This window comes from Phoca vitulina, unplaced genomic scaffold (genome assembly GCF_004348235.1).
Source record: "Phoca vitulina isolate PV1807 unplaced genomic scaffold, GSC_HSeal_1.0 scaffold52, whole genome shotgun sequence".
Lineage (NCBI taxonomy): Eukaryota > Metazoa > Chordata > Mammalia > Carnivora > Phocidae > Phoca > Phoca vitulina.
Genome location: NW_022589755.1, coordinates 82,287 through 104,623, shown reverse-complemented (window position 1 = coordinate 104,623; position 22,337 = coordinate 82,287). Strand labels below are relative to the sequence as shown.

The 22,337-nt window shown below is 55.8% G+C and overlaps 3 protein-coding genes across 4 annotated transcripts in view; 1 reads left to right on the top strand and 2 right to left on the bottom strand.

The window, feature by feature from the left end:
* Positions 1-76: 76 nt before the first annotated feature.
* SLC27A5 (solute carrier family 27 member 5) lies at positions 77-8,474 on the bottom strand. The gene is made up of 10 exons (XM_032388643.1): positions 7,731-8,474; positions 6,834-7,043; positions 6,300-6,458; positions 4,287-4,411; positions 3,259-3,453; positions 3,085-3,175; positions 2,306-2,504; positions 1,970-2,067; positions 1,658-1,788; positions 77-1,575 (listed from the first exon to the last, which is right to left on the bottom strand). Exons 1-10 carry the CDS (start codon positions 8,407-8,409, stop codon positions 1,399-1,401), a joined length of 2,064 nt encoding a protein of 687 aa, XP_032244534.1. The 5' UTR covers positions 8,410-8,474; the 3' UTR covers positions 77-1,398.
* Position 8,475: 1 nt separating this feature from the next.
* Positions 8,476-15,563, bottom strand: ZBTB45 (zinc finger and BTB domain containing 45). The gene is made up of 3 exons (XM_032388611.1): positions 15,412-15,563; positions 12,210-13,493; positions 8,476-10,426 (listed from the first exon to the last, which is right to left on the bottom strand). The coding sequence occupies exons 1-3, from the start codon at positions 15,506-15,508 to the stop codon at positions 10,170-10,172; spliced, it is 1,638 nt and encodes a 545-aa protein (XP_032244502.1). The 5' UTR covers positions 15,509-15,563; the 3' UTR covers positions 8,476-10,169.
* Positions 15,564-15,903: 340 nt separating this feature from the next.
* TRIM28 (tripartite motif containing 28) overlaps positions 15,904-22,337 on the top strand; it is a 23,217-nt gene continuing 16,783 nt past the window's right edge. For both annotated transcript variants that reach the window (XM_032388542.1, XM_032388541.1), the window contains exon 1: positions 15,904-16,044. The gene's annotated coding sequence lies outside the window, so the exon portion shown is untranslated. The remainder of the gene's footprint in view (positions 16,045-22,337) is intronic.

Sequence of the window (22,337 nt, the reverse complement as noted above, 5' to 3'; positions counted from 1 at the left end):
AGGGTCAGAGGGAGAAGCAGACCCCCCGCTGAGCAGGGAGACCGATGTGGGACTCGATCCCGGGACTCCAGGATCATGACCTGAGCTGAAGGCAGTCGCTTAACCAACTAAGTCACCCAGGCGCCCGCACTTTTGATTCTTGAAACATTGAGGACTATACTTCCAAAGCCTTTGCCACTCACTTTCCTTTGGCCCACAGACTATAGTTCCATAACGATCAAGTAACATTTAAAGCCCCTGACAGTACACAACACTTTCCTGAAACCAGCAAAAGCATCCTCCTGCCTACAGCTCTTTTGGCCCCTAGGACACTGGACTTTATCTTCCAGAGGGCTCTGATCTGCTCCACACCCCTCCCCACAGGACTTGCATCAGGGCTTTTGCAGGTGCACTCTGCCAAGGACACTCTTTTCCCAGTTACTTGCTGCTCCTCCTTCTCGGCTTAGCCCAATGTCCTTGTCATATCACCACGATAGCACTTCTCCTTACACCTTCCCGACCGTATCCACATCTGCTGACCTGGGGTCAGCCCATCAGGGGCCACAAAAAGACCTATAGATAGAGTGAACCTCATCTCTCAATCCTGGAATGACTTTGAGGCTCCTGGCTCCTCCTGCACTGGTGGCCTTGCCTAGACAGAGCCATTCCCTGAGGCTGGTAGGGAGACGGGGGACCCTGAAGTAAGGTCTCTGGAGGCACTAGGCCCTGAGTTCCTTGCTTGTATCTCCATCCACTGTTGGGGAGGAAGAATTTCTTCTGCCCTTCAAGGTCTTTCTGGCTTGACTAAGAATCAAATTGACACGAGACATGTTAACAGAAGAAAATAAAATTTAATTTGGTACATATGGGGAATATATACAGCCATAAAATTCCAAAGACAGGCAAAATGAGGTGTACATGTCATACTGAACTGAGAAAAGTATAGATGTCCGGGAATTCAATAGGAAATAATGTAATTTAAAGGAAAATGAAAGAGTAAATATTTGGTAAACGGTCTTTGGGCCATTAAGAAACAAGAGGACAGGAATTTGATAAAAGAGGTCTTGCTAAATTCCTCCCTGTCATTATATAGTTATCTGTGGGGTAGATAAAGAGCTTCTGAATCTGCTGGGGTTTTATTGCTTTTAACACAAAATAATCTTTATGCCAAAGGGGCCCATCTTGGGGCTACCTGCCCTTGGCCCCTACACACATAGACATCTGTGTATACATCCAAGTTTATTCTCACTCCGTTACTGGGCCTAGCATCATCTCACTCTCTGCAATGGGGCTTATAGCCAGGCTAGGATTCATGATGATCGTCAGCAGGTTTGGGGTGGGGGGAGGTGACCTGCAAATGGTAGTGGTAGTCAGCATTGGGCACTACCACTTCAGATGTCCTGTGGACTGGCCAAATAGTCAGAGTCTCCAGGTTCCATTGCACACAGCCTGGTACACGTCCACCGTGAGGGGCCGGAAGGCCTTGGCCTGATTGTCCAACACGAACAAGGGGTCAGCAATGATGCCTACATTGAAGCCCTCACGTGCCAAACGTGACTTCACCAGTTTGAATGTGCTTGTGATTGCCAGGGTGTCCTGCAGGGGCAGTAAGCATAACCCGACTGTGAGGCCCTGGCCAAGACCTCCCATCCACCTACTTCTGCCACCCTGAGCTCACCTGGATACGGATGAAATGGGGTGCAGCATAGGCAGGGAGCCAAGTGCGGACATGCTGGTACATCCTCTGACCATCGAAGGTCTGGCCGGGGACCAGCTGCACGGCAGCCATGCCCACCTTGCCCTCACAACCTGGGGAACACGCCAGTCATTCTCAGATCACCCAACTCACAGTGCCCATGGCTGACCCTCTCACTTGGCCCATCTTTGTTCACTGGCTGTACCCCAACAGCTCTCCCACCTGTAAAATCTGGAAAACACCCCTCTGCCCACAAAGCTGTTGGAGGTTTAAAATGAGGCAGATCCTCCACACCTGGTACAGACACACCGTAGACGTTCACCTCCTGCAGGAAGTCCACGAGTGACAAAACGCTCTCCACCTCCCGCGTGGACACGTTCTCACCTTTCCATCTGTGGGGTTGAATCCAATGCCAGTGAACGCAACCGTGGCAAAGCGGAGGCCCCGCCTCTTGCCCACCAAGCCCCTCCTCCTACAAGATCTGATAGGTGGTTCTGCCCAACTCCGGCCCCTTCAGGATCGAGAAGCCACGCCCCTCTGGGTCCGGAAGTCCCGCCTCTTCAGCCTGGCTCCCTCAAAGGACCAGGAAGCCCCTGCCACCCGTTCCCCCAGTCCCGTCCGGGACCCGACCGGAAGGTGTCCCCGAGGCGGTCGCGAAAGTAAAGGAAGCCTTCTTCGTCCATGGTCAGCACGTCGCCGGTGTTGAAGTAAACGTCACCCCTGCGCCGCACATTCCGCACCAACTTTCGTTCCGACAGCTCTCGCGCCCCGCGGTAGCCCACGAAAGGTTGGTGGCTCAAGACCTGGGTCAGCAGAAGCCCCGCTTCCCCTGGGGGTAGGAGTTGGAATTAGGGCATTAACCATGGCCAAGAACGGCACAACCCACCAGCCCCCGGCCGGAGGTTACCAACCATGGTGAACTCTTCATCACCGAGACCCTGCCAAAGAAGAGACAGAGAGAGACCTAGAGATAAAGACGGGGGAGGGGAGACAGAGACTGGGAGACAGGAGACATTGGGGGGCCCACTAGAAATAGAAAGAGGATAACAAGGGAAGGACACGGGACAGAGACAAATGGTGGTGGGAAGAAAGAGATATGGCCAAGACCGTGCATGGCCCCAGGAGAGAAGACCCTAGGAGAAGGTACTGGACAAGAGATTGATGCCTGGGAGGACATGACTTCCACAAATGGACACCCAGAGACCCAGTAAAGCAAGAGATTGAGGCAGAGGAGCCAGGCAGAGCTGAGAAGCTGAGAGGCAGAGGGTCCCAGGCAGTGGTCAGACGAGGTGAGGGCAGCAGACACCACCACTGGGCACTGACCTCAAGGCTTTGGGCAGCTGTTCCAGCCAAGGACCAGATGGCCCCCGCCCTTCCCACACCCAGGGAAGGTTTCCCAATCCTTGTACCTGGCCCCACAGGGACACAGAAGCCCTGATTGTCCCTGACAGGCTCTTCGGCCTCCGTGTCGAACTGTACAAGCTCAAAGGGGGACAGCATCTGAGTGGAGGGTGGGGAAGTGTCAGTAGAGGTCCTGTGGGCTCAGCCTCAATCAGGGCCACTGTCCCACCCAACCCACTCACTCGAAGCAAGCAGCTTATCTTGCCCAGGGCCCCACAGCGCCCTGGGTAGTTGACGAAGCCAATGTTGCCTTCTGTAGAGCCATAGCTTTCCAAGATCCGGATGGGGCCAAAGCGCTGCTGGAAGGACTTCCACACATCTGCCCGGAGTCCATTGCCCATTGCTAAGCGGACTGTATGTGTCCGGTCCTCTGGTCGCTGCAGGGACATCCCAAGAAGAGTGAAGAGGAGTGTGCCCTAGAACCCTTACCTAGGAAGGCTATGTCTTGGTCTTTACCTGAGGAATTACCTGGGAGGTGATGGGGGGGGGGGGGCATCTATACCTAGGTAGTCTACCAAGGGTTCTTACTTGAGAGTAGTTACCTGGAGTCTGTACTTGGAGGGTTACCTGCAGAGGTTACCTGGGGGTAAGTTACCTAAAAGCCTTACCTGAAGGGATACCTAGGGGTGACTGGAGGCCTTATCCAGGGCTTACCTAGAGAAAATATCTAGGATCTTATGTAGGGGTAGTACCTGGAACTTTTACCTGGGGGGAGGTTACCTGGAGGGGTTACTTAGGGGCCTTTACCTGGAGGTAAACTGGGGAGTGACTTGAAGTTTCACCTTGGGGAGACACCTGGGGGCCTTACCTGGAGGTAGTTACCTGAAGCATTTTATCTGGGATCCATACCTCATTGCTGATAAGTTCACATCTAATGAGTTTACCCCGAATCATCCTTTGTTCTAGGCACTTTATATATGTTTTATTCTCACAGATACCACCTTTGAGTTATTATCCTCATTTTCCAAATGAGGACATTGAGGCTGAGAGAGGTGAAGTCGCCTGCCCAAGGTAGCACTGCTGATCATCATAGAAGCCATGATTGGAAACCTTGTGTGGGATGCATTAACTGTGGCTGTTGCCTGGGGTGTTTTACCTAAGGGACCTTGCTTGAGTCCTGTACCTGAATCTCTCTGAAACCTTTACCTGAGATGACATCTAGGATCATACCTGAGGTATTCACCATGGAGCCCTAATCTTAGCCCCTCACCTGTGGAGTGTTACACAGGTACCGCAGGACCTCACCCACATACAGGATCACAGTCACACCATGCTGCCGACAGTCATCCCAGAAGCGGGAAGCAGAGAACTTGGGGGCCAGGACACAGGTTGCTCCTGAGTGGGGAGAGGAAAGGGTTTCAGGTCATGCTTCCATGCCACTGTGATAAGCTGCTTTGATCACCTAACTGTGGCCCTTTGAAGCACAGGATTTGGAGCTCATCTGTGTGTCCCTGACCCAGCTAGGACCACCCACATGAGAAGAGCATAGGTGGGCATGGGTTTGCATTCTATCTTCAGAATGTGTACCAAGCTCAATGCTTGGTACAAAGTGAGCACTGCTAAATAAGCGCTATGAATATTAATCACTCTTGATTATGATAAATGTTTTATGAATGTCTAGCTGGGCAGATAGATAGGTGGGTGGATGAGTGGGCAGATGGATTGGTGGTGGCATGGATGCGTGGGTGGGTGAGGAGGTAGGTTAGTAGATGGATGCATGAGTTGGTGGGAGGATGTCTTGAAGGATGGACACATGGATTAATAAATTTTACAGGCCACTACTTATCACTCCAGGAAAGTGACCCTTTTTTAGCTGATCACCTCCTCTGCAGCTGGCTTTGTGGAAAGCACTCTCCCTACCTCAACCCTAATCCTCAAAAAACCCTGCAAGCTAAATATTATCATCCCTGCACCCAAAGGGACAATTGCTCGTGTGCCTGGTGAGGTAGCAAGTGTATGTCTTCTTTGAGGCTGTATTTTTGGCAGGGAGGTAAAAAACAATGCCTTCTGTGTGAAAATGGATGCTGGTCTTGAAAGTGACAACTTTGTTTGCAACCCCTGATGAAATGCCTGATTCAGGAAAGGTCTTCAAGAGCTGGTAAAACCAGGGGGAAGGTTGACAGGGAGTTTTCCAATTAAAGCCCCCCAATGTGTAGATTTGTCTAATTGCTACATTGTACACCTGAAACTAATGTAACGTGTCAACTATACATACATACACACATACATACAGCTCCCCAATTCATCTTAGCCTCTCTAAGGTAGGGTAACAGTTATGAGCTGCCTTCCATGTGATGTATTAGGAAGTATAATGCATCCCACCAAGGTTCTTGCCACCAATAATTGAACTGAATCTAACGTCTCTAGAGGAAATTTCCAGTCTAACAAGAAATGCAGGGGAAAGAGGAGCAGAGAACAAACAAGCAAGTACAGTGAGGGGACTTTAACTGTAAAAAGCAAAACAAAACAAAACAATTAGACATGTCATTGGGGGAATTCAAACATGACCTGTGCATCAGATGATATTAGAGTTACTGTTAATTTTGTCAGATGTGATTATCACTATGGTGACAGTTCTTAAGTCCTTGTATGTTAGAGATACATACTGAATACTTATAAGCAAAAAGATACAGTGTCTAGGATTTGTTCTAAAATAATTGAGAAATAAAGAGGGGAATACATATGAAGAAAGATTGGCAACATGTTAACAATTGTCCAGGGTGGGTGAGGATATGTGAGACATCATCAAACTATTTTCTCTACTTTTGCTTTACTGTGTATGTTTGAAAGCAAAATGCTGATGGTGGCTGAAGCTGGATGGTGGGTACATGAGAATTCATGTAGAAATATTTAGAAATTTGTATGTGTTTCAAAGTTTTTTATAAAAATTCAAAAAGAGTTTTATAGGGAGAGTTCCCAGTCTGAATTGCTAGTCAGGTGTCCAGGAAGATAGCCCAATGGAATGCTTGGTGAACACCTAACCCTCACTGACTATCCCAGCACTCATATCAGCTTGTCACTTTCTGACAACAGCAAAGCCACTAGGGACTAAGTGACCAAGTCTCTGCTCAAGTAGCCTTGGGGCGTGCTGCTGTGTGTCCTTTGTCAAAGGTAACAACTTCGGTGCTGGGTAACCTGTGGGGCCTTGTTAGCCTGAAAGCTCCACCCTGACTTTGAGTCTGGAGGTCCCGTAGATTGGAGGGGTCTTCAGAAAAGGGCTTACCGAGCTCCAGGCAGCTGAGGACCCCAAGGATAAACCCCATCACATGGTACAGAGGCAAGACTGTGTAGACCACGTCATCAGCTGTGACCCCACCCAGGGACAGCATCTTGCACATCTGCAGCAGTCGCTCATGCGTCACAATGGCCGGCTTTGGGAGCCCTGGGGAATGGAGTGGGAAGGGTGGGTGGTGAAAGGACAGCACATAGGAGTGGGTCTCCGTGGTCAGGGGCTTGAGGCTCTTAGGAGGTGTTCAAGTATGGGGATTAGTGGGTGGGCTCAGGGAAGAAAAATTGGATTTGGGGTTCAGAGGGTAAATTCCAAAGCTCAGGTAGGGTTTCAGTGGCTGTTTACTGGGCAGAGGCAAGATTCTGGCACTGACCAGTCAAAACACATTGGGGGTCAGAGTTCAGGCCAGGTGTCACAATCAAAGGGTAGGATGGGTTTCAGAGGTCAAGTTTGAGGCACATGTCAAGCTTGGGGTTAGGGCAGCATTAGGGTTCAGAGGTCAGGGCTAGGGTTGCTGGGCACCCTCACCAGTGGTCCCTGAGGTGTAGATAAACAGGGCAGGACTCTGTGGTGTGATCCCAGCACGTAGGTCAGTGGGCACGGGGTCGGTGGGTGCAACATCAAGAGCAGGCCCCAGAGCCCCCACTCCTGGTGTTGGGGAAGAATGGCTGAGGTAGAAGCATCGGATGTTCTCTGCCTGTAGCTTGGGAAGTACCTCTTCCAGGTTCTCCCGGAGGTCTGCAGGGACAGGTCAGAAGAGAAATTGGGGAAAGGCCCACATTTGAGGTCAGGAGGGGAGACCCGAGACCCAAAGATAGAGCCCCATAATTAGTATTTGTTGGCAAAAAGGATTAAAACAGGGGCGCCTGGGTGGCTCAGTCAGGCTGAGCCAACTCTTGGTTTCAGCTCAGGTCATGGTCTCGGGGTCCTGGGATCGAACCCTGAGAGCACTGCATGGGGCTCTGCGCTCAGCGGGGAGTCTGCTCAAGGGTTCTCTCTCTCTCTTCCTTGGCCCCTACCCCTGCTCACTCTCTAACATAAATAAATAAATAAATCTTTTTTTTTTAAGATTTTATTTATTTGACAGAGAGAGAGCACAAGCAGCGAGAGAAGCAGGTTCCCCACTGAGCAGAGAGCCTGACGCGGGACTCAGTCCCAGGACCCTGGGATCATGACCTGAGCTGAAGGCAGAGGCTTAACCCACTGAGCCACCCAGGTGTCCCTAAAGTAAATAAATCTTAAAAAAAAAAAAAAAAAAAAGGATTGAAACAAACATGAAAAAAAACCCTCTGGTGCCCTCAAAATTACTTTCCAGCAATTAAGCTTTGACTGTAATTGCCTGTGAGGGTAGGTAGGAAGCAAGGATCTCCTTGCCTAGCCCCCCACCAGGACCCTCTGTCCTCTTCTAGCCTCTGGGTTCCTCACCTGGGTCCACCACCAGCAGCCGAGCCCCAGAGCTCAGCACTGAGTGCACCAGGGGCGCTCCCCGGCCATGCGGATTGATCCAGGCCACGGGGCAGCCCAGCTTGGCCAACCCCAGCCACAAACCCAAGGCCGGAATGGTCTGGGCGTCCAGCACCAGGAGGGCAGCCGACTCCCCGCCAAGCAAGCCTGTGAGGCCGCCCAGCTCAGCCTTCAGGGCCCACACTGCCTGGCATGCCCTGTCGTCCAGCTCCCTGAAGGTGACCGAGCGGCTCCCTGGCCCCTTCCACACCAAGGGCGTGCGACCCGGCTGTGCTCGTGCTCGTCGCTCGAAGGTATCCACAAAGGTGTCGGGCGGGTGGCGTCTCATGCGCGCTCTGACAACCAGGCCCAGGCGGAGGATCCCGGCGATATAGGCCATATCTGCAGGCAGCCAGCGCAGCCCTGGGGGCGACTGTGCGGGCAGCAGGGCCAGCGTGAGCGCCGCGGCTGCCAGACTCAGCCAGTGGGGCATCCAGGGCCAGAGCCAGGGCCGCGCCAGCAGGACCAGGCCGAGCAGCACGCAGAAGATGGAGTCTCCCAGGAGCCAGCGCAGTGCCAGGGCCACAGCCGCAGGCCACGCGGGCTGCCCCAGAGCCCGCAGCACCAACAGTAACAAGGCTAGTCGCAGCCAGATGCCCATGGCGCCCGCTCCCTCCTCAGAGAAGTGTCCACAGACTGCTAGTAACTTCTGCCAGGGGCTGCCTGGCCCAGATCTCTGACCCCTTAGTCCCGCCCCCACCCCCACCCCCTGACAGTGGCCCTGGAGGTGTTGACAGCCAGGCTTCTGGCCTCAGGACTCCACCCCCCAGCCCTTTTTAACCCGACTTGTTTCACTGTGCCTACCTCTAGCCAGGTACGTGCCTGGCACTCCGCAAATAGTTGAAGGAACAAATTCAGTGCCTAAATTCAAACCCAGTTCTGATATCCCCACCCCCTCCCATATGCTGGGCTGAGTCTGCCCCACCCCCTGGCATCCATGGGGTTCAGGAGGCTAAACTCCCCCCGCCCGGAACGTGGGCAATGGTTGGACCGGAAAGCCTTAGCCCTTCACCTCTGGGAGGCAGTCACAGAGGGGGAGTTCAGAGAGGCGGTGCCATTGACCTGGGAGCCCGCAGGTCTTCAGTTCAAACCCCTCTCCACCTGCTCCAAATCCTTAAGACAGGGTGCCCATGGTCAGGTGCCGCCAATGCTCTGGAAGCAGAAGAGTGGCTGCTTTCTGGGCTGGCAGCCGAATTGATGCGGGGTCTTGTGACACTGGTTTGCTACCAGGGATCAGTACCTTCAGCCCCCTGGTTAGCAGCCCAGGGGTCCTGGCTGCTTCTCCCCTTTTGCCCCACCCCCCGCCTTGCACTTCAGAACTTACCAGCCAGGGTAGGCATCCTGGAGCTCAGATCCCCACATGGCAGCCTGGCCTCAAAGACTCCCTGGACACCTTCCCCCCCACCCCAAAGTAAGGTGCTCAACCATCATGCCCATCAGGATGGGGGAGGGGAAGCCTAGAGTCCAAAGGGCCTTGAGATTCCGGCGGGAAGGGCCTCGAAGTCTGCATCTTTCCCACATATGGCTTCCTTCTTCCAGATGCACCTCAGGGCTGGCCTGTACCTCTCCCCATAGGACCAAGGGCTCTAGAAGAGCCAAGTGCCAGTCATATGTGCATCCCACTTCCTCCTGGAGAACAGAGGCATGAGCGGCCAAGTGGATCATCCTGTCTCTGCCCAGGGAGCCTGGGAGGTTAGGGTTAGCTGCCCAGGGACGGGGGCACTGAGCCCCGAGGCCCACAACCAGTCTGTGATGATGAGAAATGCACGGGTCTGGGAGCTCACAGCTTCCGAGTTTGGAACCCATGGCCCCAGTATTTTATTAGAGAGTGGGAGTCCCAAGGCCCTGTCCCAGTCCATGATGGGTCCACCTGAGCCCCCTAGACGCCAGACTGAGGAAAGGGTACGGTGGGGAGGCAGGGATCACGCCCAGCTCGACACTGGGGCAGAGGAGCAGCTCCAGAACCCACCCCACTCAAGCCACAAATCTTGGCCCTGGCCCAAGGGTCTCTGAGTTTAGGCTGGAGATGATCCAGTTCTCAGGGGTGGTCGGGTCCCTGACCAAACCCAGCCCCAGCCTGCCACCGTCAGGAGGGTCTAAGTACGAGGGAGGAGAGGAGTAAGGCAGGCCGGACCCCTGGTCAGGTCTGGGGGAAAGGGTAGAAGCAGAGGGAAGGCCTGCGCTCTGGGGAAAGTGTGGTTTGGTGGTGGGAATGTGGTCCGGGCGTCTAGGCAGGGATGTTACCGGTCCCGCGGTGGTTGTGGCCTAGTTCCACGGGAGGTCCCTAACCCGGCAGAGGGTGGCCTACTGCGCGGGACCGTGGTCAATCCTGCGGTGGGCGTAGCCAGGCCCACAACTGGATCAGGGCGCTGGGTGCGCGGCCAGGTGGCGCTCGAGCAGCGCGCGGTGTGAGAAGACCTTGCCGCAGGCGGGGCAGGGCGCGCGCTCGGGCCGGTGCGTGCGCATGTGCACGTTGAGCGAGCTCTTCTGCGTGAAGCGCTTGGCGCAGACGGCGCACTGGAAGGCGCGCACGCCTGTGTGTGTGACCATATGCTTCAGCAGGTAGTCGCGCAGTGAGAAAGATCGCCAGCACACGGCGCATTGGTGGGGCTTCTCCCCTGTGGGCGACAGGGCATGCCGCGCACGTATGTCAGCTGGGAAGGGGCCCCGCCCCGGGAATCTTTGTCTGGCAGGGACTCCCCTCTCCTCCCGGGCTGCCCATCAACCCGGAATCCCCCTGTCCATTAGGGACACTCCCTTCCCTCCCGGACCTTCCTGCCCAGCAGGGACACCCCCTCCCCCCGCCGCGACATGACCCAGTGTGTCTCCCCACTCAGCGGGGACGCCCCTTTCCCAGACCCTTACCGTCCTACCGGGATACCACTGTCAGGCGCCCCCAATTCTAACAGGTACCCTCCCAACAGGGAATCCTGCTGGTCTGGGACATCGTTGACCATCGGGACTGACCACTGAGGTCTCCCCCCACCTCCAGGGACTTGCCCTCCCTCCACTCCTGCTATGCCCCTGGAGCACTCTCTGATCGCTGGCCACCATTCTGGGGACAGTCTGGCAAGGCCCGCTAGGCTTACACTGGGAGAGACACAGGCACACGTGCCCCTTCCTACTGGAAGCCCCTGTTGCCCAGAACCTTCGTCTGCTGGCAGCTATAATGTACCTGGGGGTGACAGCGCAGGCTGTGTGGCCCTTAAAGTCATCAGGTATTAACAAAAAACCTATCTCAGTGGCAGAGGACTGCAGGGCAGTGCCTGGGCAGGGAGTGCCTGGGCAGGGGTTCCCGCAGACCAACCAGGCCTGGCACCTGGCTACAGAGGCACAAAGCTGGCAAATCTTGGCTGGTACTACCTTGGCCCCTGGCAGCACAGGCTCTCTACCTATGCCTGTATCCTCTCCCCTTCATCTCCAGGACAGCCAGGTGGGGATTTTACACTGTAAATCCCATCTCAGTCACTCCTCACCTCAGAACACTGATGCCCTCCCCACCATTCACAGTGAAATCCCAAATTCCTGGCCCTGCAGAACTCCCCATTCCACTCCCACAGGATTTCCAGCCAAATCTGTGCTTTTCCTAACAACATCCAGTTCAGCCCTGCTAGCAGTTTTTGACATTCCATACCCCTGTCCTCCACCTGAGCCCCTAGGGAGAACCCCACACACCCTGCAACACACCCAGGACCTGCCAGCCACCACCTCAGGCTCTAGCTCCACAATCTCCACCGGTCCACCCTAGCATTCTGTCTCTCCCTCAGCCACTGCAGAGCACCTCCCAGACCAGCTGAGGTTTTAGGGGACCTCTCCATGGTCTTCAAGGAGCTCCCCTTCCCTCCCTCTGCAGCTGTGGGGTCCCCACTATGCAGCCCCACCTCCGTCCTCCAGCGCTGATCAGGGCACCTCTCTGCCTACTCTGCACGCTTTCCCTAGGCCAGCGAACTCACCCTCCCTCACATCCAGACCCAGCCACCGGACCCACAGCCAGCCAGAAGACCCAGGAGGCTCCCTGCCGCACTGCTCCCCAACCTGGCTATATATCCCTGCCAAGGCTCCTTTCCTCCTGATCATCCCAAGCTCCAACGCGGTGAGTAAAGGCTTCACTGGCAGCTTCCCAAAAGCTCTGGGCAAGTTCCTGCTCCCTAACCCAGCGGTAGGATTCCCCCTGCACCACTAAATCGAGGTAGGGGATGCAGAAGTGCCTGCTTCTCCATGTGGAGGGGCTTCCCCTCCCCCCTACACGTTGCACTTGGGGCTCAATTTCCAGGCTCCCCTGGGGTCATGAAAGAGCATCAGAACCGCATGAGTGCCTCCACCCAACTTGCCCAGTGCCCAGTCCCCCCTCAGGCTTGAATCTCCAATGACCAAGGGGCTCAGAGACCCATCCCGGCTCACCCGAGTGGATGAACATGTGCTTGGTGTAGTTTTTCCGCGAGCTGAACGTCTTGCGGCAGTGACTGCACTCATAGGCAGGTGGCTCGGCGGCACCCGGGGCTCGGGCAGGGGTGGCCGAGGGGGCCACAGCGGGAGCGGCGGGCGGGGCCGGCGCCTCCCCTGGAGGCGCGCTGGGGGCCGCATCTGGCTGGAGCGCGGGGTAGAAGGCGGAGGAGAGTGCAGGAGCAGGGCCGGAGGGCGCGGGAGAAGGTTGCGCAGGTGGCCCAGGAGCGCCCAGATGAAACGGGAAAAGCGAGACTGGAGGCCCCGGGGTCTTCACGCCGGGGACGCGGGATCCCGACAGGACGCAGTCAGGCGGAGCCGCGGTCTCGGTGGGACAGGCTTCCGCGGCGGTGCCATCCTCATCTTGCCAAGCGGACACGTAGCTCTCCGGGAACACGTCCTCGGCAGCCGACGCCCCCCTAAGGAAGTCCCTCCCGGCGCCGCCGTAGTCAGCGAGGCCAGCGGGTGCAGGCGGCTCCTCGCACGCGCTGTCAGGGGCGGCGGTGAGGAAGCCGGCGGCGCAGTCGGGGAAGGAAGGGGGCGCCTGGCCCTCTCCCGGGCCGCCGCCTTCGCCGTCCTCGCCATCGGTTTCATCATCGGTCTCCTCGTCGCCATCGCCGCCGTCGTCCGGGGGCGCCGGTAGGGCGGGGTCGACGTCCGACCCCTCGGCCTTGGTGGGCGCAGTGGGCGCGGGCAGCTGCAGGCGCGCTGGCTGGCGCTGCTTGCGGCTATGCGCGGCACCGGGGTGGCCCGGAGGGCGCGCGGCAAGCAGGTGGCGCAGGCGGTGGCGTAGCTGCGCGGGTGCAAGAGGTGGGGGCACGGGCGTGGGTAGGGGTGCGGGCGCGCCCGGGACCGGCGCGCGGGCGCGGGCAATGATCTGCGTGCATTCGTCTATGACGGTCTGGATGCGCAGCACGGACGCGGCCGTGAGCACCTGCAGGGCTTCGCCCTGTGCCACCACAAGCGAGCCGCTGTAGAGGAACTCGACGAGCTGGCGCACCGTCTGCGCGGGCACCACCGGCGGCACACGGATCTCCGAGTGGCCGAGCAGCAGCTTGTCCTGGAAGAAGGGCGAGCCAGCAGCCAACACACAGCGGTGTGCACGCAGCGAAGCCTCGCGGATCCTCACAGTCACGTCGCAGAAGTGACCGCCCAGCCGCTGCCCGTTGAGGGTCTCGAGCAGCGAGCGGGAGAAGTTCTGCAGGTGTATGTGGTGCACCGCCTCTGCCGCCGCCATCTGGACTGGATGAGGGGGTGTGGGCGGGGAGAGGGGGGTCAGCCGGGCACCCACCCCCTCCCCCGCCCCACTGTCCCTGTCCCTTGAGCCCTTATTGCAGGACAGGGCCCATGGGCGCACCACAGCCCCAGGCTTTGCGAACCTCAGCCCTCTCGAAAAGGCCTCTGGCAGTCCTGTTCCCATACACAGGACACAGGACTCACCAAACACCACCCCGTCTCCAGGGCCTCTGCAGCTCTGCCTTCGGAGCCCCGGGCACACCCCTGGAAGAAGGTTGGGAATACCAAAGCTCTGCCTCCCTCCCAGTCTTGCTTACTCCCCAGGGGAGGGTCCAGAGCTCAGCTTCCCCTATAGTGGCCCACCCACCAACCCTTCCCCTAATTCCAAATCCATAAACCTTCCCCAAGTCCCCCTCCCAGGGGGCAGCTCTGTGGAGAAGACTGCAGGGGCCCCCATACAGAACTGGCTGCCACACCCTACCCACTCCCTTCCCTGGCTGGCTGTGATTCCTCCCCAAGCAGCTTCTTTTTGATCTTCCTTTGCCACATCCCCTAAGCCTGGAGCATCCAAGGTCCTGTGGAGACCCAGGTCTGTTGGCTTGGAATTGGGTTAACTAGTGTATACAGAGGTGTTCTTGGGGTGGGGTGGCACACCCTGCCTGCCTCCTGGACTAAGCGATTCAGGGTGTGCATAGTCACAAAGGGTTGAGAATAAGTTGGGCACTAGCCTGGCAAGTGCCCCATAAGAGAAAAATACGTGGTCTCTCGCCAACCCCAGCACCGCAGGTAGGGAGGTACCTCTTGCAGCCTGGTGTTCTTGGAATCTCGATATGGCTTGTAGGGCACGCGGTGTGTGTGTGGCATAGAGAGGGGGCTTGCGTGGATCCTGCAGGGTGTGTGATTTGGAGGGCAAACGTGGTGCAGCAGCTGCCTCCGTATCAGCATGATTCTTGTCAAAATTCTGACCTCCTAATTCCACTTAATTTGCCCACCCTCAGACACTGGAAGGGGGAGGGGATACCATCCCCCAGGGGACTCCGGGAATCTGAGAAGCTGTGCTACTTCACCTGCCAAGCAGGCACCATGCTCACTAGGACTCAGTCTTCCGTCTTTCAAACAAAGATGGGATACCTGGCTCATCCTGCACCCAGCCCACACGCACCTCCAGTCTAGGGGAGGACAGTCGGACACAGGACGCACCCTGACACTCACCCACTCTCCACCAGCCTGGCTCAGGCTGGATCACACAGCCCCGGAGTGCAGCCTCTCTTAACCCTTCGGGTCTAATGGGGTCTCAGACTCACCCCCCTCCGGTTCCTCATGCCCAAATCACCTTTCCTCTTTTGGGGCCAGCCCCTCCGTTTCTTGCATGCCCCACATCTCACCCTGAGATCACTTCGCACTCCGCCACTGCCCCGGTACCTCCGGCCGAGGCTGATGGAGCCATCTCCTTGTGATCCCCGCCCCCCGGCCTATTCCCCACGCGACAGCCAGAGGGAGCCTGTTCAGACCTGACAGATCGGGACCCTCCTGGGCTCAGAGCCCTCCATGGCGACGAATTAATTCTTGGCAACTCTTCAAACAAGCCAAGTCTTTGCACGTGCTGTTTTCTACGCCACAGCCCGTTCCCCGTCTTTATTCACCCACCGACTAGATAACTTCAAATCCGTGCCTGGGCGACTGGGGCGGAAACCTGCGCATCGACCGTACCCTTTAAAGCCTGCGTCTTCCGACCCGCCCCCGCCCTGCTCCCGGTCTCTTATCTCTCGGTCCAGATGCCGCAGGGCCTTTTCGGCGCCTCAGAACAAAGGCCCCCCCCCCCCCCGGGTATGGCGCCGCAGTCTGGCCGCCACGCCTTTGCCCTCGCCGCACACTTTGCTCCAAGCACCCTCTCCCATACTCTGCTCAATTGCTCGCGCCCTACCCTGAACCCTGAGGCCCTCTCTGAGACGCTCGGGCTGCACCCGCTCCAGACCCCGGCCAGCCTGTATTTCCCGCCTGCGCGCGATCGCCAGAGCCATGCCCCCACCCTGCAGCGCCCCCTCACGTCCACAGCGTGCGCTCCAAGCCTAGCGCCGGTGCCCCTCCCCTGGCACGCCCCGGCCTGCCCGTGGGCCCTTCAGCAGGGGGATGCCCGCCAGACCCCACCTCCGGCTCCTCCTCAGGCACGCGGCCGGGACCTGGCCTTCTGCCGCTCACCGCCGACCAGGCCGCACTTTCGGGGGGCGACGCCGGCGGAACCGAAGTCTGCAGCCGCGGTGGGGCTGGGAAGCGCTAGGTCAGAGCACGTTTCCGGTGTTTCTATGGCGATCCGCCGCCGCGGCCAGGCCGCACTTCCTGCTCTAGTCAGAGTCGGAACTCAAGTCGCAGAGGCTCGGGCGGCGGGGCAGCGAGGAACGTCTGGGCCAGAGCACGCTTCCGGCGTTGCCCTAGGCACAGGGACGAGGCGGGGCCTGCGCGGTCCATCTGTGGGCCACGCCCCCGTGCGCTCGCCGCGGTGCTGCAACTGGAGCTGGAGCGCCGCGACGGAGGCTGGGAAGGCGGTCCGAAGCCCCAGGTAGGTCTCGGCTGGCTCGGACTGTGCTGCGACCCCCCTGTCTCGGCTGGCTCGGACTGCGCTGCGACCCCCCTGTCTCGGCTGGCTTGGACTGCGCTGCGACCCCCCTGTCTCGGCTGGCTTGGACTGCGCTGCGACCCCCCTGTCTCGGCTGGCTTGGACTGCGCTGCGACCCCAGGTGACGGCCCTCTGCCCGCAGCATGAGTGGAACCAGCCGTAGGGCTTGTCCCTGGTCCGCCGGATTCCAGCCCTGCGTGCAGAGCAGAGACATCCCTGCAGCCTACCTCCACTCCCGCCCGTGGCTACGAGCGGAATGAGGGAGCAGACACCACCCCAGCCTCTGGCTCCCGCCTTCCGCCCCTGAGCCTGGGTCCCAGGTAGAAGGTGGAGGCAGCCTGTCTCTATGCCCCCTGCCTCCCCGCACACACACCAGGCCCGCCTGCCCCAGGGCGAGTAGTGAACAAAAGTATGAATGGATATTGAACTGAGTGCCTTTGCACGCAGCGCTCTGGGACACACCTCAGAACAGAAGAAGGGCAGGGGTGAGACGGGTAGTGCGTCTGCCAGGGCGGTGAAGATCAGATGTCAGTTTAGGAGACAATATGTGCGAAGAGCTGTGCGGGCAGAGGAAACAGCCTCGGTTTTCAAGGACCTTGAGATGGGGCTGGTATCTAGGACCCTATGAACCAGGCTAGAGGCTGGAGTGGTGGGCTGGCCTAGCTTTACACTTTGCTCATGGGGGCTAGAGGCAGTCAGGAGGACAAAAAGGTCAGAAGATCCCCTGAGACCTGGGTGGGCCCTATGCCTTGTGCAGCAGGTGTGGAATCCAGCATGGGGGGAGGGGGGCTGGCTTAGCCTCCAGTAGGAGGACAAGATCAGAGTACCAGCCTTCCACCTTGGGCAGCTGCATTGTGGATGTGTTGAAGGTCAGGAGGGGAACCACTGTCCCCACTGGCAGCCTATCCCGTGGCCCGTGCCCTGAGGAATCTTGTTAAACCCCAAGTCTAATGGCCTCAGTGTCCTTCAGAATCTGGACCTGTCAGAATGGCCTGCCCAGCCCCCTGGGTCTGCTCCATCCAACCTCAGTAGCCCCTCTCCCATCCTGTCATTCCTCATTCCTCAGGGCCTTGGTTCTGCCTGCCTCAAGGCTGGCCCGTGCTGTTCCCTCTTTTTGTAGCACTCTCCTACATAGCTCAGCTGCCACTACTCCTCTGGGGACTCTCCCTGACTTCAAACCTCCCTGTCTTCTGTCACAGGACCTGTAGAGGTGGGGGTCATCTGTGTCCCTCACCTTGACAGATACCTGCTGCTATTACTACTACCTAAACAGGAAGAGAGGTGCTAACAGCAGCTTCACCCTGTCCTGGGCCTGATTGCACAGGATTCTGGGACATTGTCAGTCCTCTCCTATAGGGGGGGCAGAATTCTAAAAGCGCCCACTCCAAGATTCCAGGCCAGGACTTATATATAGTTACAGTCTGTGGCAGATATAATTAAGGTTACTAACCAGCTGACCTTAAAATGAGATGATCCTTGATTGCTTGGGTAGGCCCAAGGTAATCATAGGGCCTTTAAAAGCCGAGAGACTTGAAGTAGAAGGACTCCAGGGGCTTTGAAGCTGGAGGGGGCCACGTGACAAGAAATACATGGGGGAGTCTAGAATCTGAGAAGAGGCCCACATGACACCCAGCAAGGAAATAGGGACTTCCAGTCCCTGCATGGGACTGGAATCTGCTGACTACCTGAAGGAGCCGGGAAGCTGGTTTTCCCCCAGAGCTTCCCGTAAGAGCCCAGCCCTGCCCAAAACCTGATTGCAGCCTCTGTGAGACCTGGAACAGAGGATGCTGCCTGGGTTTCTGACCTGCAGAACAGTAAGCAAATAGGTGGGTGTTGTTTTAAGCTGCTGAGTTTGTGGTAATTTGTTAAATAACAATAGAAAATGAATATAGCTGCCAGAGACTCAAGGCCTGCACATAGTAAGTTTCTGATAAATGCCACTGTTTTCCCATCTGATGAATACCTTCCCCTTGCCTCTCCCTTGCTGAATGCTTCATTTCTTTCTGCCTTACAAGCATTTATCAGCTGTGTTGGTGGTCTCATTACCGTATCGTACAAGCAGAGGGACTCTGGGGGGGCGGGGGGGGAGAAAGGGAATGAATCATCCGGACACATGGCTGGAACATCAGGCAGGTAGAAAGGCATGTATGAGGGCTCTGAGGAGGGACGGTGGCCCTCCGTAAGGTGAGGAAAGTGAGAGAATTGTGGGCTGAGCTGCTATGGGGATTGCGGAGTTGCGGGGGGAGAGGAGGAGGACCACAGTCCCATCTGCATGTTTAAAGGACCATGGGGAGGGCAGTGGATCTTGTGGGGCAGCAAACATAGGAGGCCACTCAGACCTCAGCAGGGAAAGCCAGAAGGGGACAGATTCAGGGTAGGAAGGAGAGGACATGGGTGGCTTCAGAGGAGGTCTTAGTGGATGAGGGTGAGATGGAGGACCTGGCCCAGTAGGAGGCAGGAGGGAGAAACACAAACTCTGACCAGTCTCAGGCAGCAAGGGAGGTGGGAGCTGCAGCCTCCAGTATCACAAGCCTGGAGGAGACGTGTATTTTGCTTTCCTCTCCTCTCCAAAGACCTTATCACTGTGGTTGTGGGGGCATTTCGAGGAATACATAGTGTATCCAAGGACACAGGTTTAATAAGCCAAGGAGGGGTCAACGTGGCCTGCAAGTATGGGGGATTCTAGGCCACGTCCTAGAGTGTTAGAGGCAGGAGATGATGAGAAGGGGCCGATGGCACTGGCTGACGGACCATCAAGGGAAGAACCTGTGAGCTTGCAAGGGTCACAGACACATGAAAGGAGAAGAAATTAAGCTACCCCTTGACTGGGCCTCCTCAGCTGCCAAGAGGCAGGAACCCCTGACCCACCCACCCACCCCTCACAACCACACACACAGCTTAGGTCAGAAGTCAGAAGGCTCAGTCCCTGCTCCTGGCTCAGTCAGGGTTCCTAACCTCCCTCCACCCTCCATTACTGGCCAGCTTCTCACGCAGGGTCTCCTTCTGTGGCAGCCCCTGCCCACAGGTAAAGCACTGCTCAGGTCCCACTGTCTACAAGCCTAGCCCTACCCTACTGGGGCTGGATAGTGCCAGATGTGGGATGCGGGTTTCAAGATTCATTTTCTTTTTTTTTTTGAAAGATTTTATTTATTTATTTGAGAGAGAGAGAATGACAGAGAGCACATGAGAGGGGGGAGGGTCAGAGGGAGAAGCAGACCCCCCGCTGAGCAGGGAGCCCCATGCGGGACTCGATCCAGGGACTCCAGGATCATGACCTGAGCCGAAGGCAGTCGCTCAACCAACTGAGCCACCCAGGCGCCCAGCAGGTTTCAGATTCAAGTACACACCTCAGTTTGGCAGGAGCTTCCCCTTGGCCCGGGGGTTAGACACAAAGCACGTCTCTGGAAAAATGCTTCCCAGTACAAGGCAGATCGGGTAGAGGCTGAAGGAGGTCCCAGGCAAGGCAGGTACCAGCTGCGGAGGGTTTAGCCCTCCTGACAAGCCTGAGGAAATGAGCCCTTTGGGGTGGGGGAAGGCCAGTAACAGGATCCCATTTCTTTTTTATTTTTATTTTTATTTTTTATTTTTTTAAGATTTTATTTATTTGACAGAGAGAGACACAGCGAGAGAGGGAACACAAGCAGGGGGAGCGGGAGAAGGAGAAGCAGGCTTCCCGCTGAGCAGGGAGCCCGATGCGGGGCTCGATCCCAGGACCCTGGGATCATGACCCGAGCCGAAGGCAGACGCTTAACGACTGAGCCACCCAGGCGCCCCAACACGATCCCATTTCTATACCCGTAAGGTTTTGGAAGCTTGGGAGAGGGCTGGAGGGGACCCAGACCCAGGCCCTGGTAGAGTGTATGAAGGTGATAGGAGCAGTGGGTCAGATAAAGCAAGGTGCCTACAGGACTTACCAAAACAGAAACATCCAGACAAGGATCAAGGACTGTTGAGGACGGGGTGGGGGTGGAAATGGGGTGAGGAATATTTGCAACACAGAGAGAAAAGGTTTAATTTGCTTTCATATGTAAAAGACAAGAACATCCTGCTAGTCTGTGGACAGAGACCTGAGGAAATCACAGGGGAAGTAGGAGACCTAAACTGAAATAATAATCATAATAACACAGCTGCCATTGTCACTTCTGGGTCCCTGCACCGGGTCTTGTACTGGGCTCTTGATTTAATTTTGAAAAGTGAAAAAAAAAAACAACAAACACGAAGTATAATATAGCACACACTGGAGCACTCACATCCCCAAATCACCTGGAGCACTCACATCCCCAAATCACCAAATGTTCTTGTTTTGTCTGTTTTTTTTTTCTTAAAGATTTATTTATTTATTTGAGAGAGAGAGAGCACAAGCTGGGGTAGGAGTAGAGGGAGACAATGTCCAGCAGACTCCCCACTGAGTGTGGAGCCCAACGTGGGGCTCAATCTCATGACCCTGAGATCATGACCTGAGTCAAAATCAAGTCAGACACTTAACCGGCTTATAGGCAAAGGAGAAAGCCCCTGGAGGTGGCACACCTGGGTACTAATGTTCCTTCAAGGCCTCGCGTCCCCACCCTGGTTTAACCAATCTACTGAAGCCAGATTAATGTTTCTGGTTTTGTTTTTTTTTTACATGTAATAATTTTTCATTTTTTATTATTTATTTATTTAAAAAAAATTTTTTTTAAGATTTTATGTATTTGACAGAGAGAGAGAGAGAGAGAAGAGCAGGGGGAGAGGGAGAAACAGGCTCTCCGCAGAGCAGAGAGCCTGATGCGGGACTCGATCCCAGGACCCTGAGACCATGACCTGAGCTGAAGGCAGACGCTTAACCGACTGAGCCACCCAGGCACCCCTAAAAGATTTTATTTATTTATTTGACAGAGAGAGACAGCGAGAGAGGGAACACAAGCAGGAGGAGTGGGAGAGGGAGAGGCAGGCTTCCCGCCAAGCAGGGAGCCCGACGAGGGACTCGATCCCAGGACCCTGGGATCATGACCTGAGCTGAAGGCAGACGCTTAACCAACTGAGCCACCCAGGCGCCCCTACATGTAATAACTTTTTTTAAAGTTAAAGTTTACTTAATTTTTTTTTTTAAATAATCTCTACACCCATCCTGGGGCTCAAACTCACCACCCTGAGAGCAAGAGTCCTATGCTCCTCCTGAGCCAGCCAGCTGCCCCAGGGATTTTTATTTTTTTAATTTTATTTTTATTTTTTAAATTTTTTATTAGGGAGAGAGAGGATGGGGGGTGGGCAGAGGGAGAGGGAGAATCTTAAGCAGGCTCCCCACCGAGTGCAGAGCCTGACACGGAGCTCAGTCTCAAAACCCTGAGATCATGACCTGAGCCGAAATCAAGAGTCAAGGGTCAGACGCTTAACCAACTGAGCCACCCAGATGCCCCTCTATTTTAATCAATGTTCCTCAATCACTTCTCCTTGGAGCCCCCTGGGCCTAGAGGATTTGACATCTTCACACATCGACCATCCCAAGGTTGCCTCACCATTGGGGTGGCCCAACATAGCCTTACCTGCCTTTGGACACCAACTCTTTCGTATAATTCTCCCATTTCCAGTGTGCATAAAATCCAATCATTTTTAGTAGAGTTACCACGTGTGTAACCCTTAGCATTCTTCTGTTTTAGAACATTTCTATTGTACCCGATGAGATACTTCCACCCATTCACTGTGAGTTCCTATTCTCATCCCTGTCCCAGGCAACCACTAATCTAATGTCACTACAGATTAGCCTGTTCTGGACATTTCACATTAATGGAATCATACAATATGAGGTCTGGGTCACTTTGCCTTAGGCTTCTGTGCCACCCACATGTTGTTAAATTTGTTTAGTTAGATTTGTTCACTGTTTTCTGTTCAGGTCCCTTGCCCATGGCTTCTCTAAAAAGTATTTCCTTGCCATGGTGGGCAACTGAGGCAGAAGCCTCTCCAGTCCTGCTTTTACCAGCTGTCCTCCTGCTGGACCCTTGCCCTCCTTCAGTGGGGAGTCTGCTTGAGATTCTCTCCCTCTTCCTCTGCCCCTCTTCCTGCTTGTGTGCTCTCTCTCTCTAAAACAAATAAATAAATCTTTTTTAATTTTTTTTTTAAGATTTTATTTATTTGCGAGAGAGAGAATGAGAGACAGAGAGCATGAGAGGGAGGAGGGTCAGAGGGAGAAGCAGACTCCCTGCTGAGCAGGGAGCCTGATGTGGGACTCGATCCCGGGACTCCAGGATCATGACCTGAGC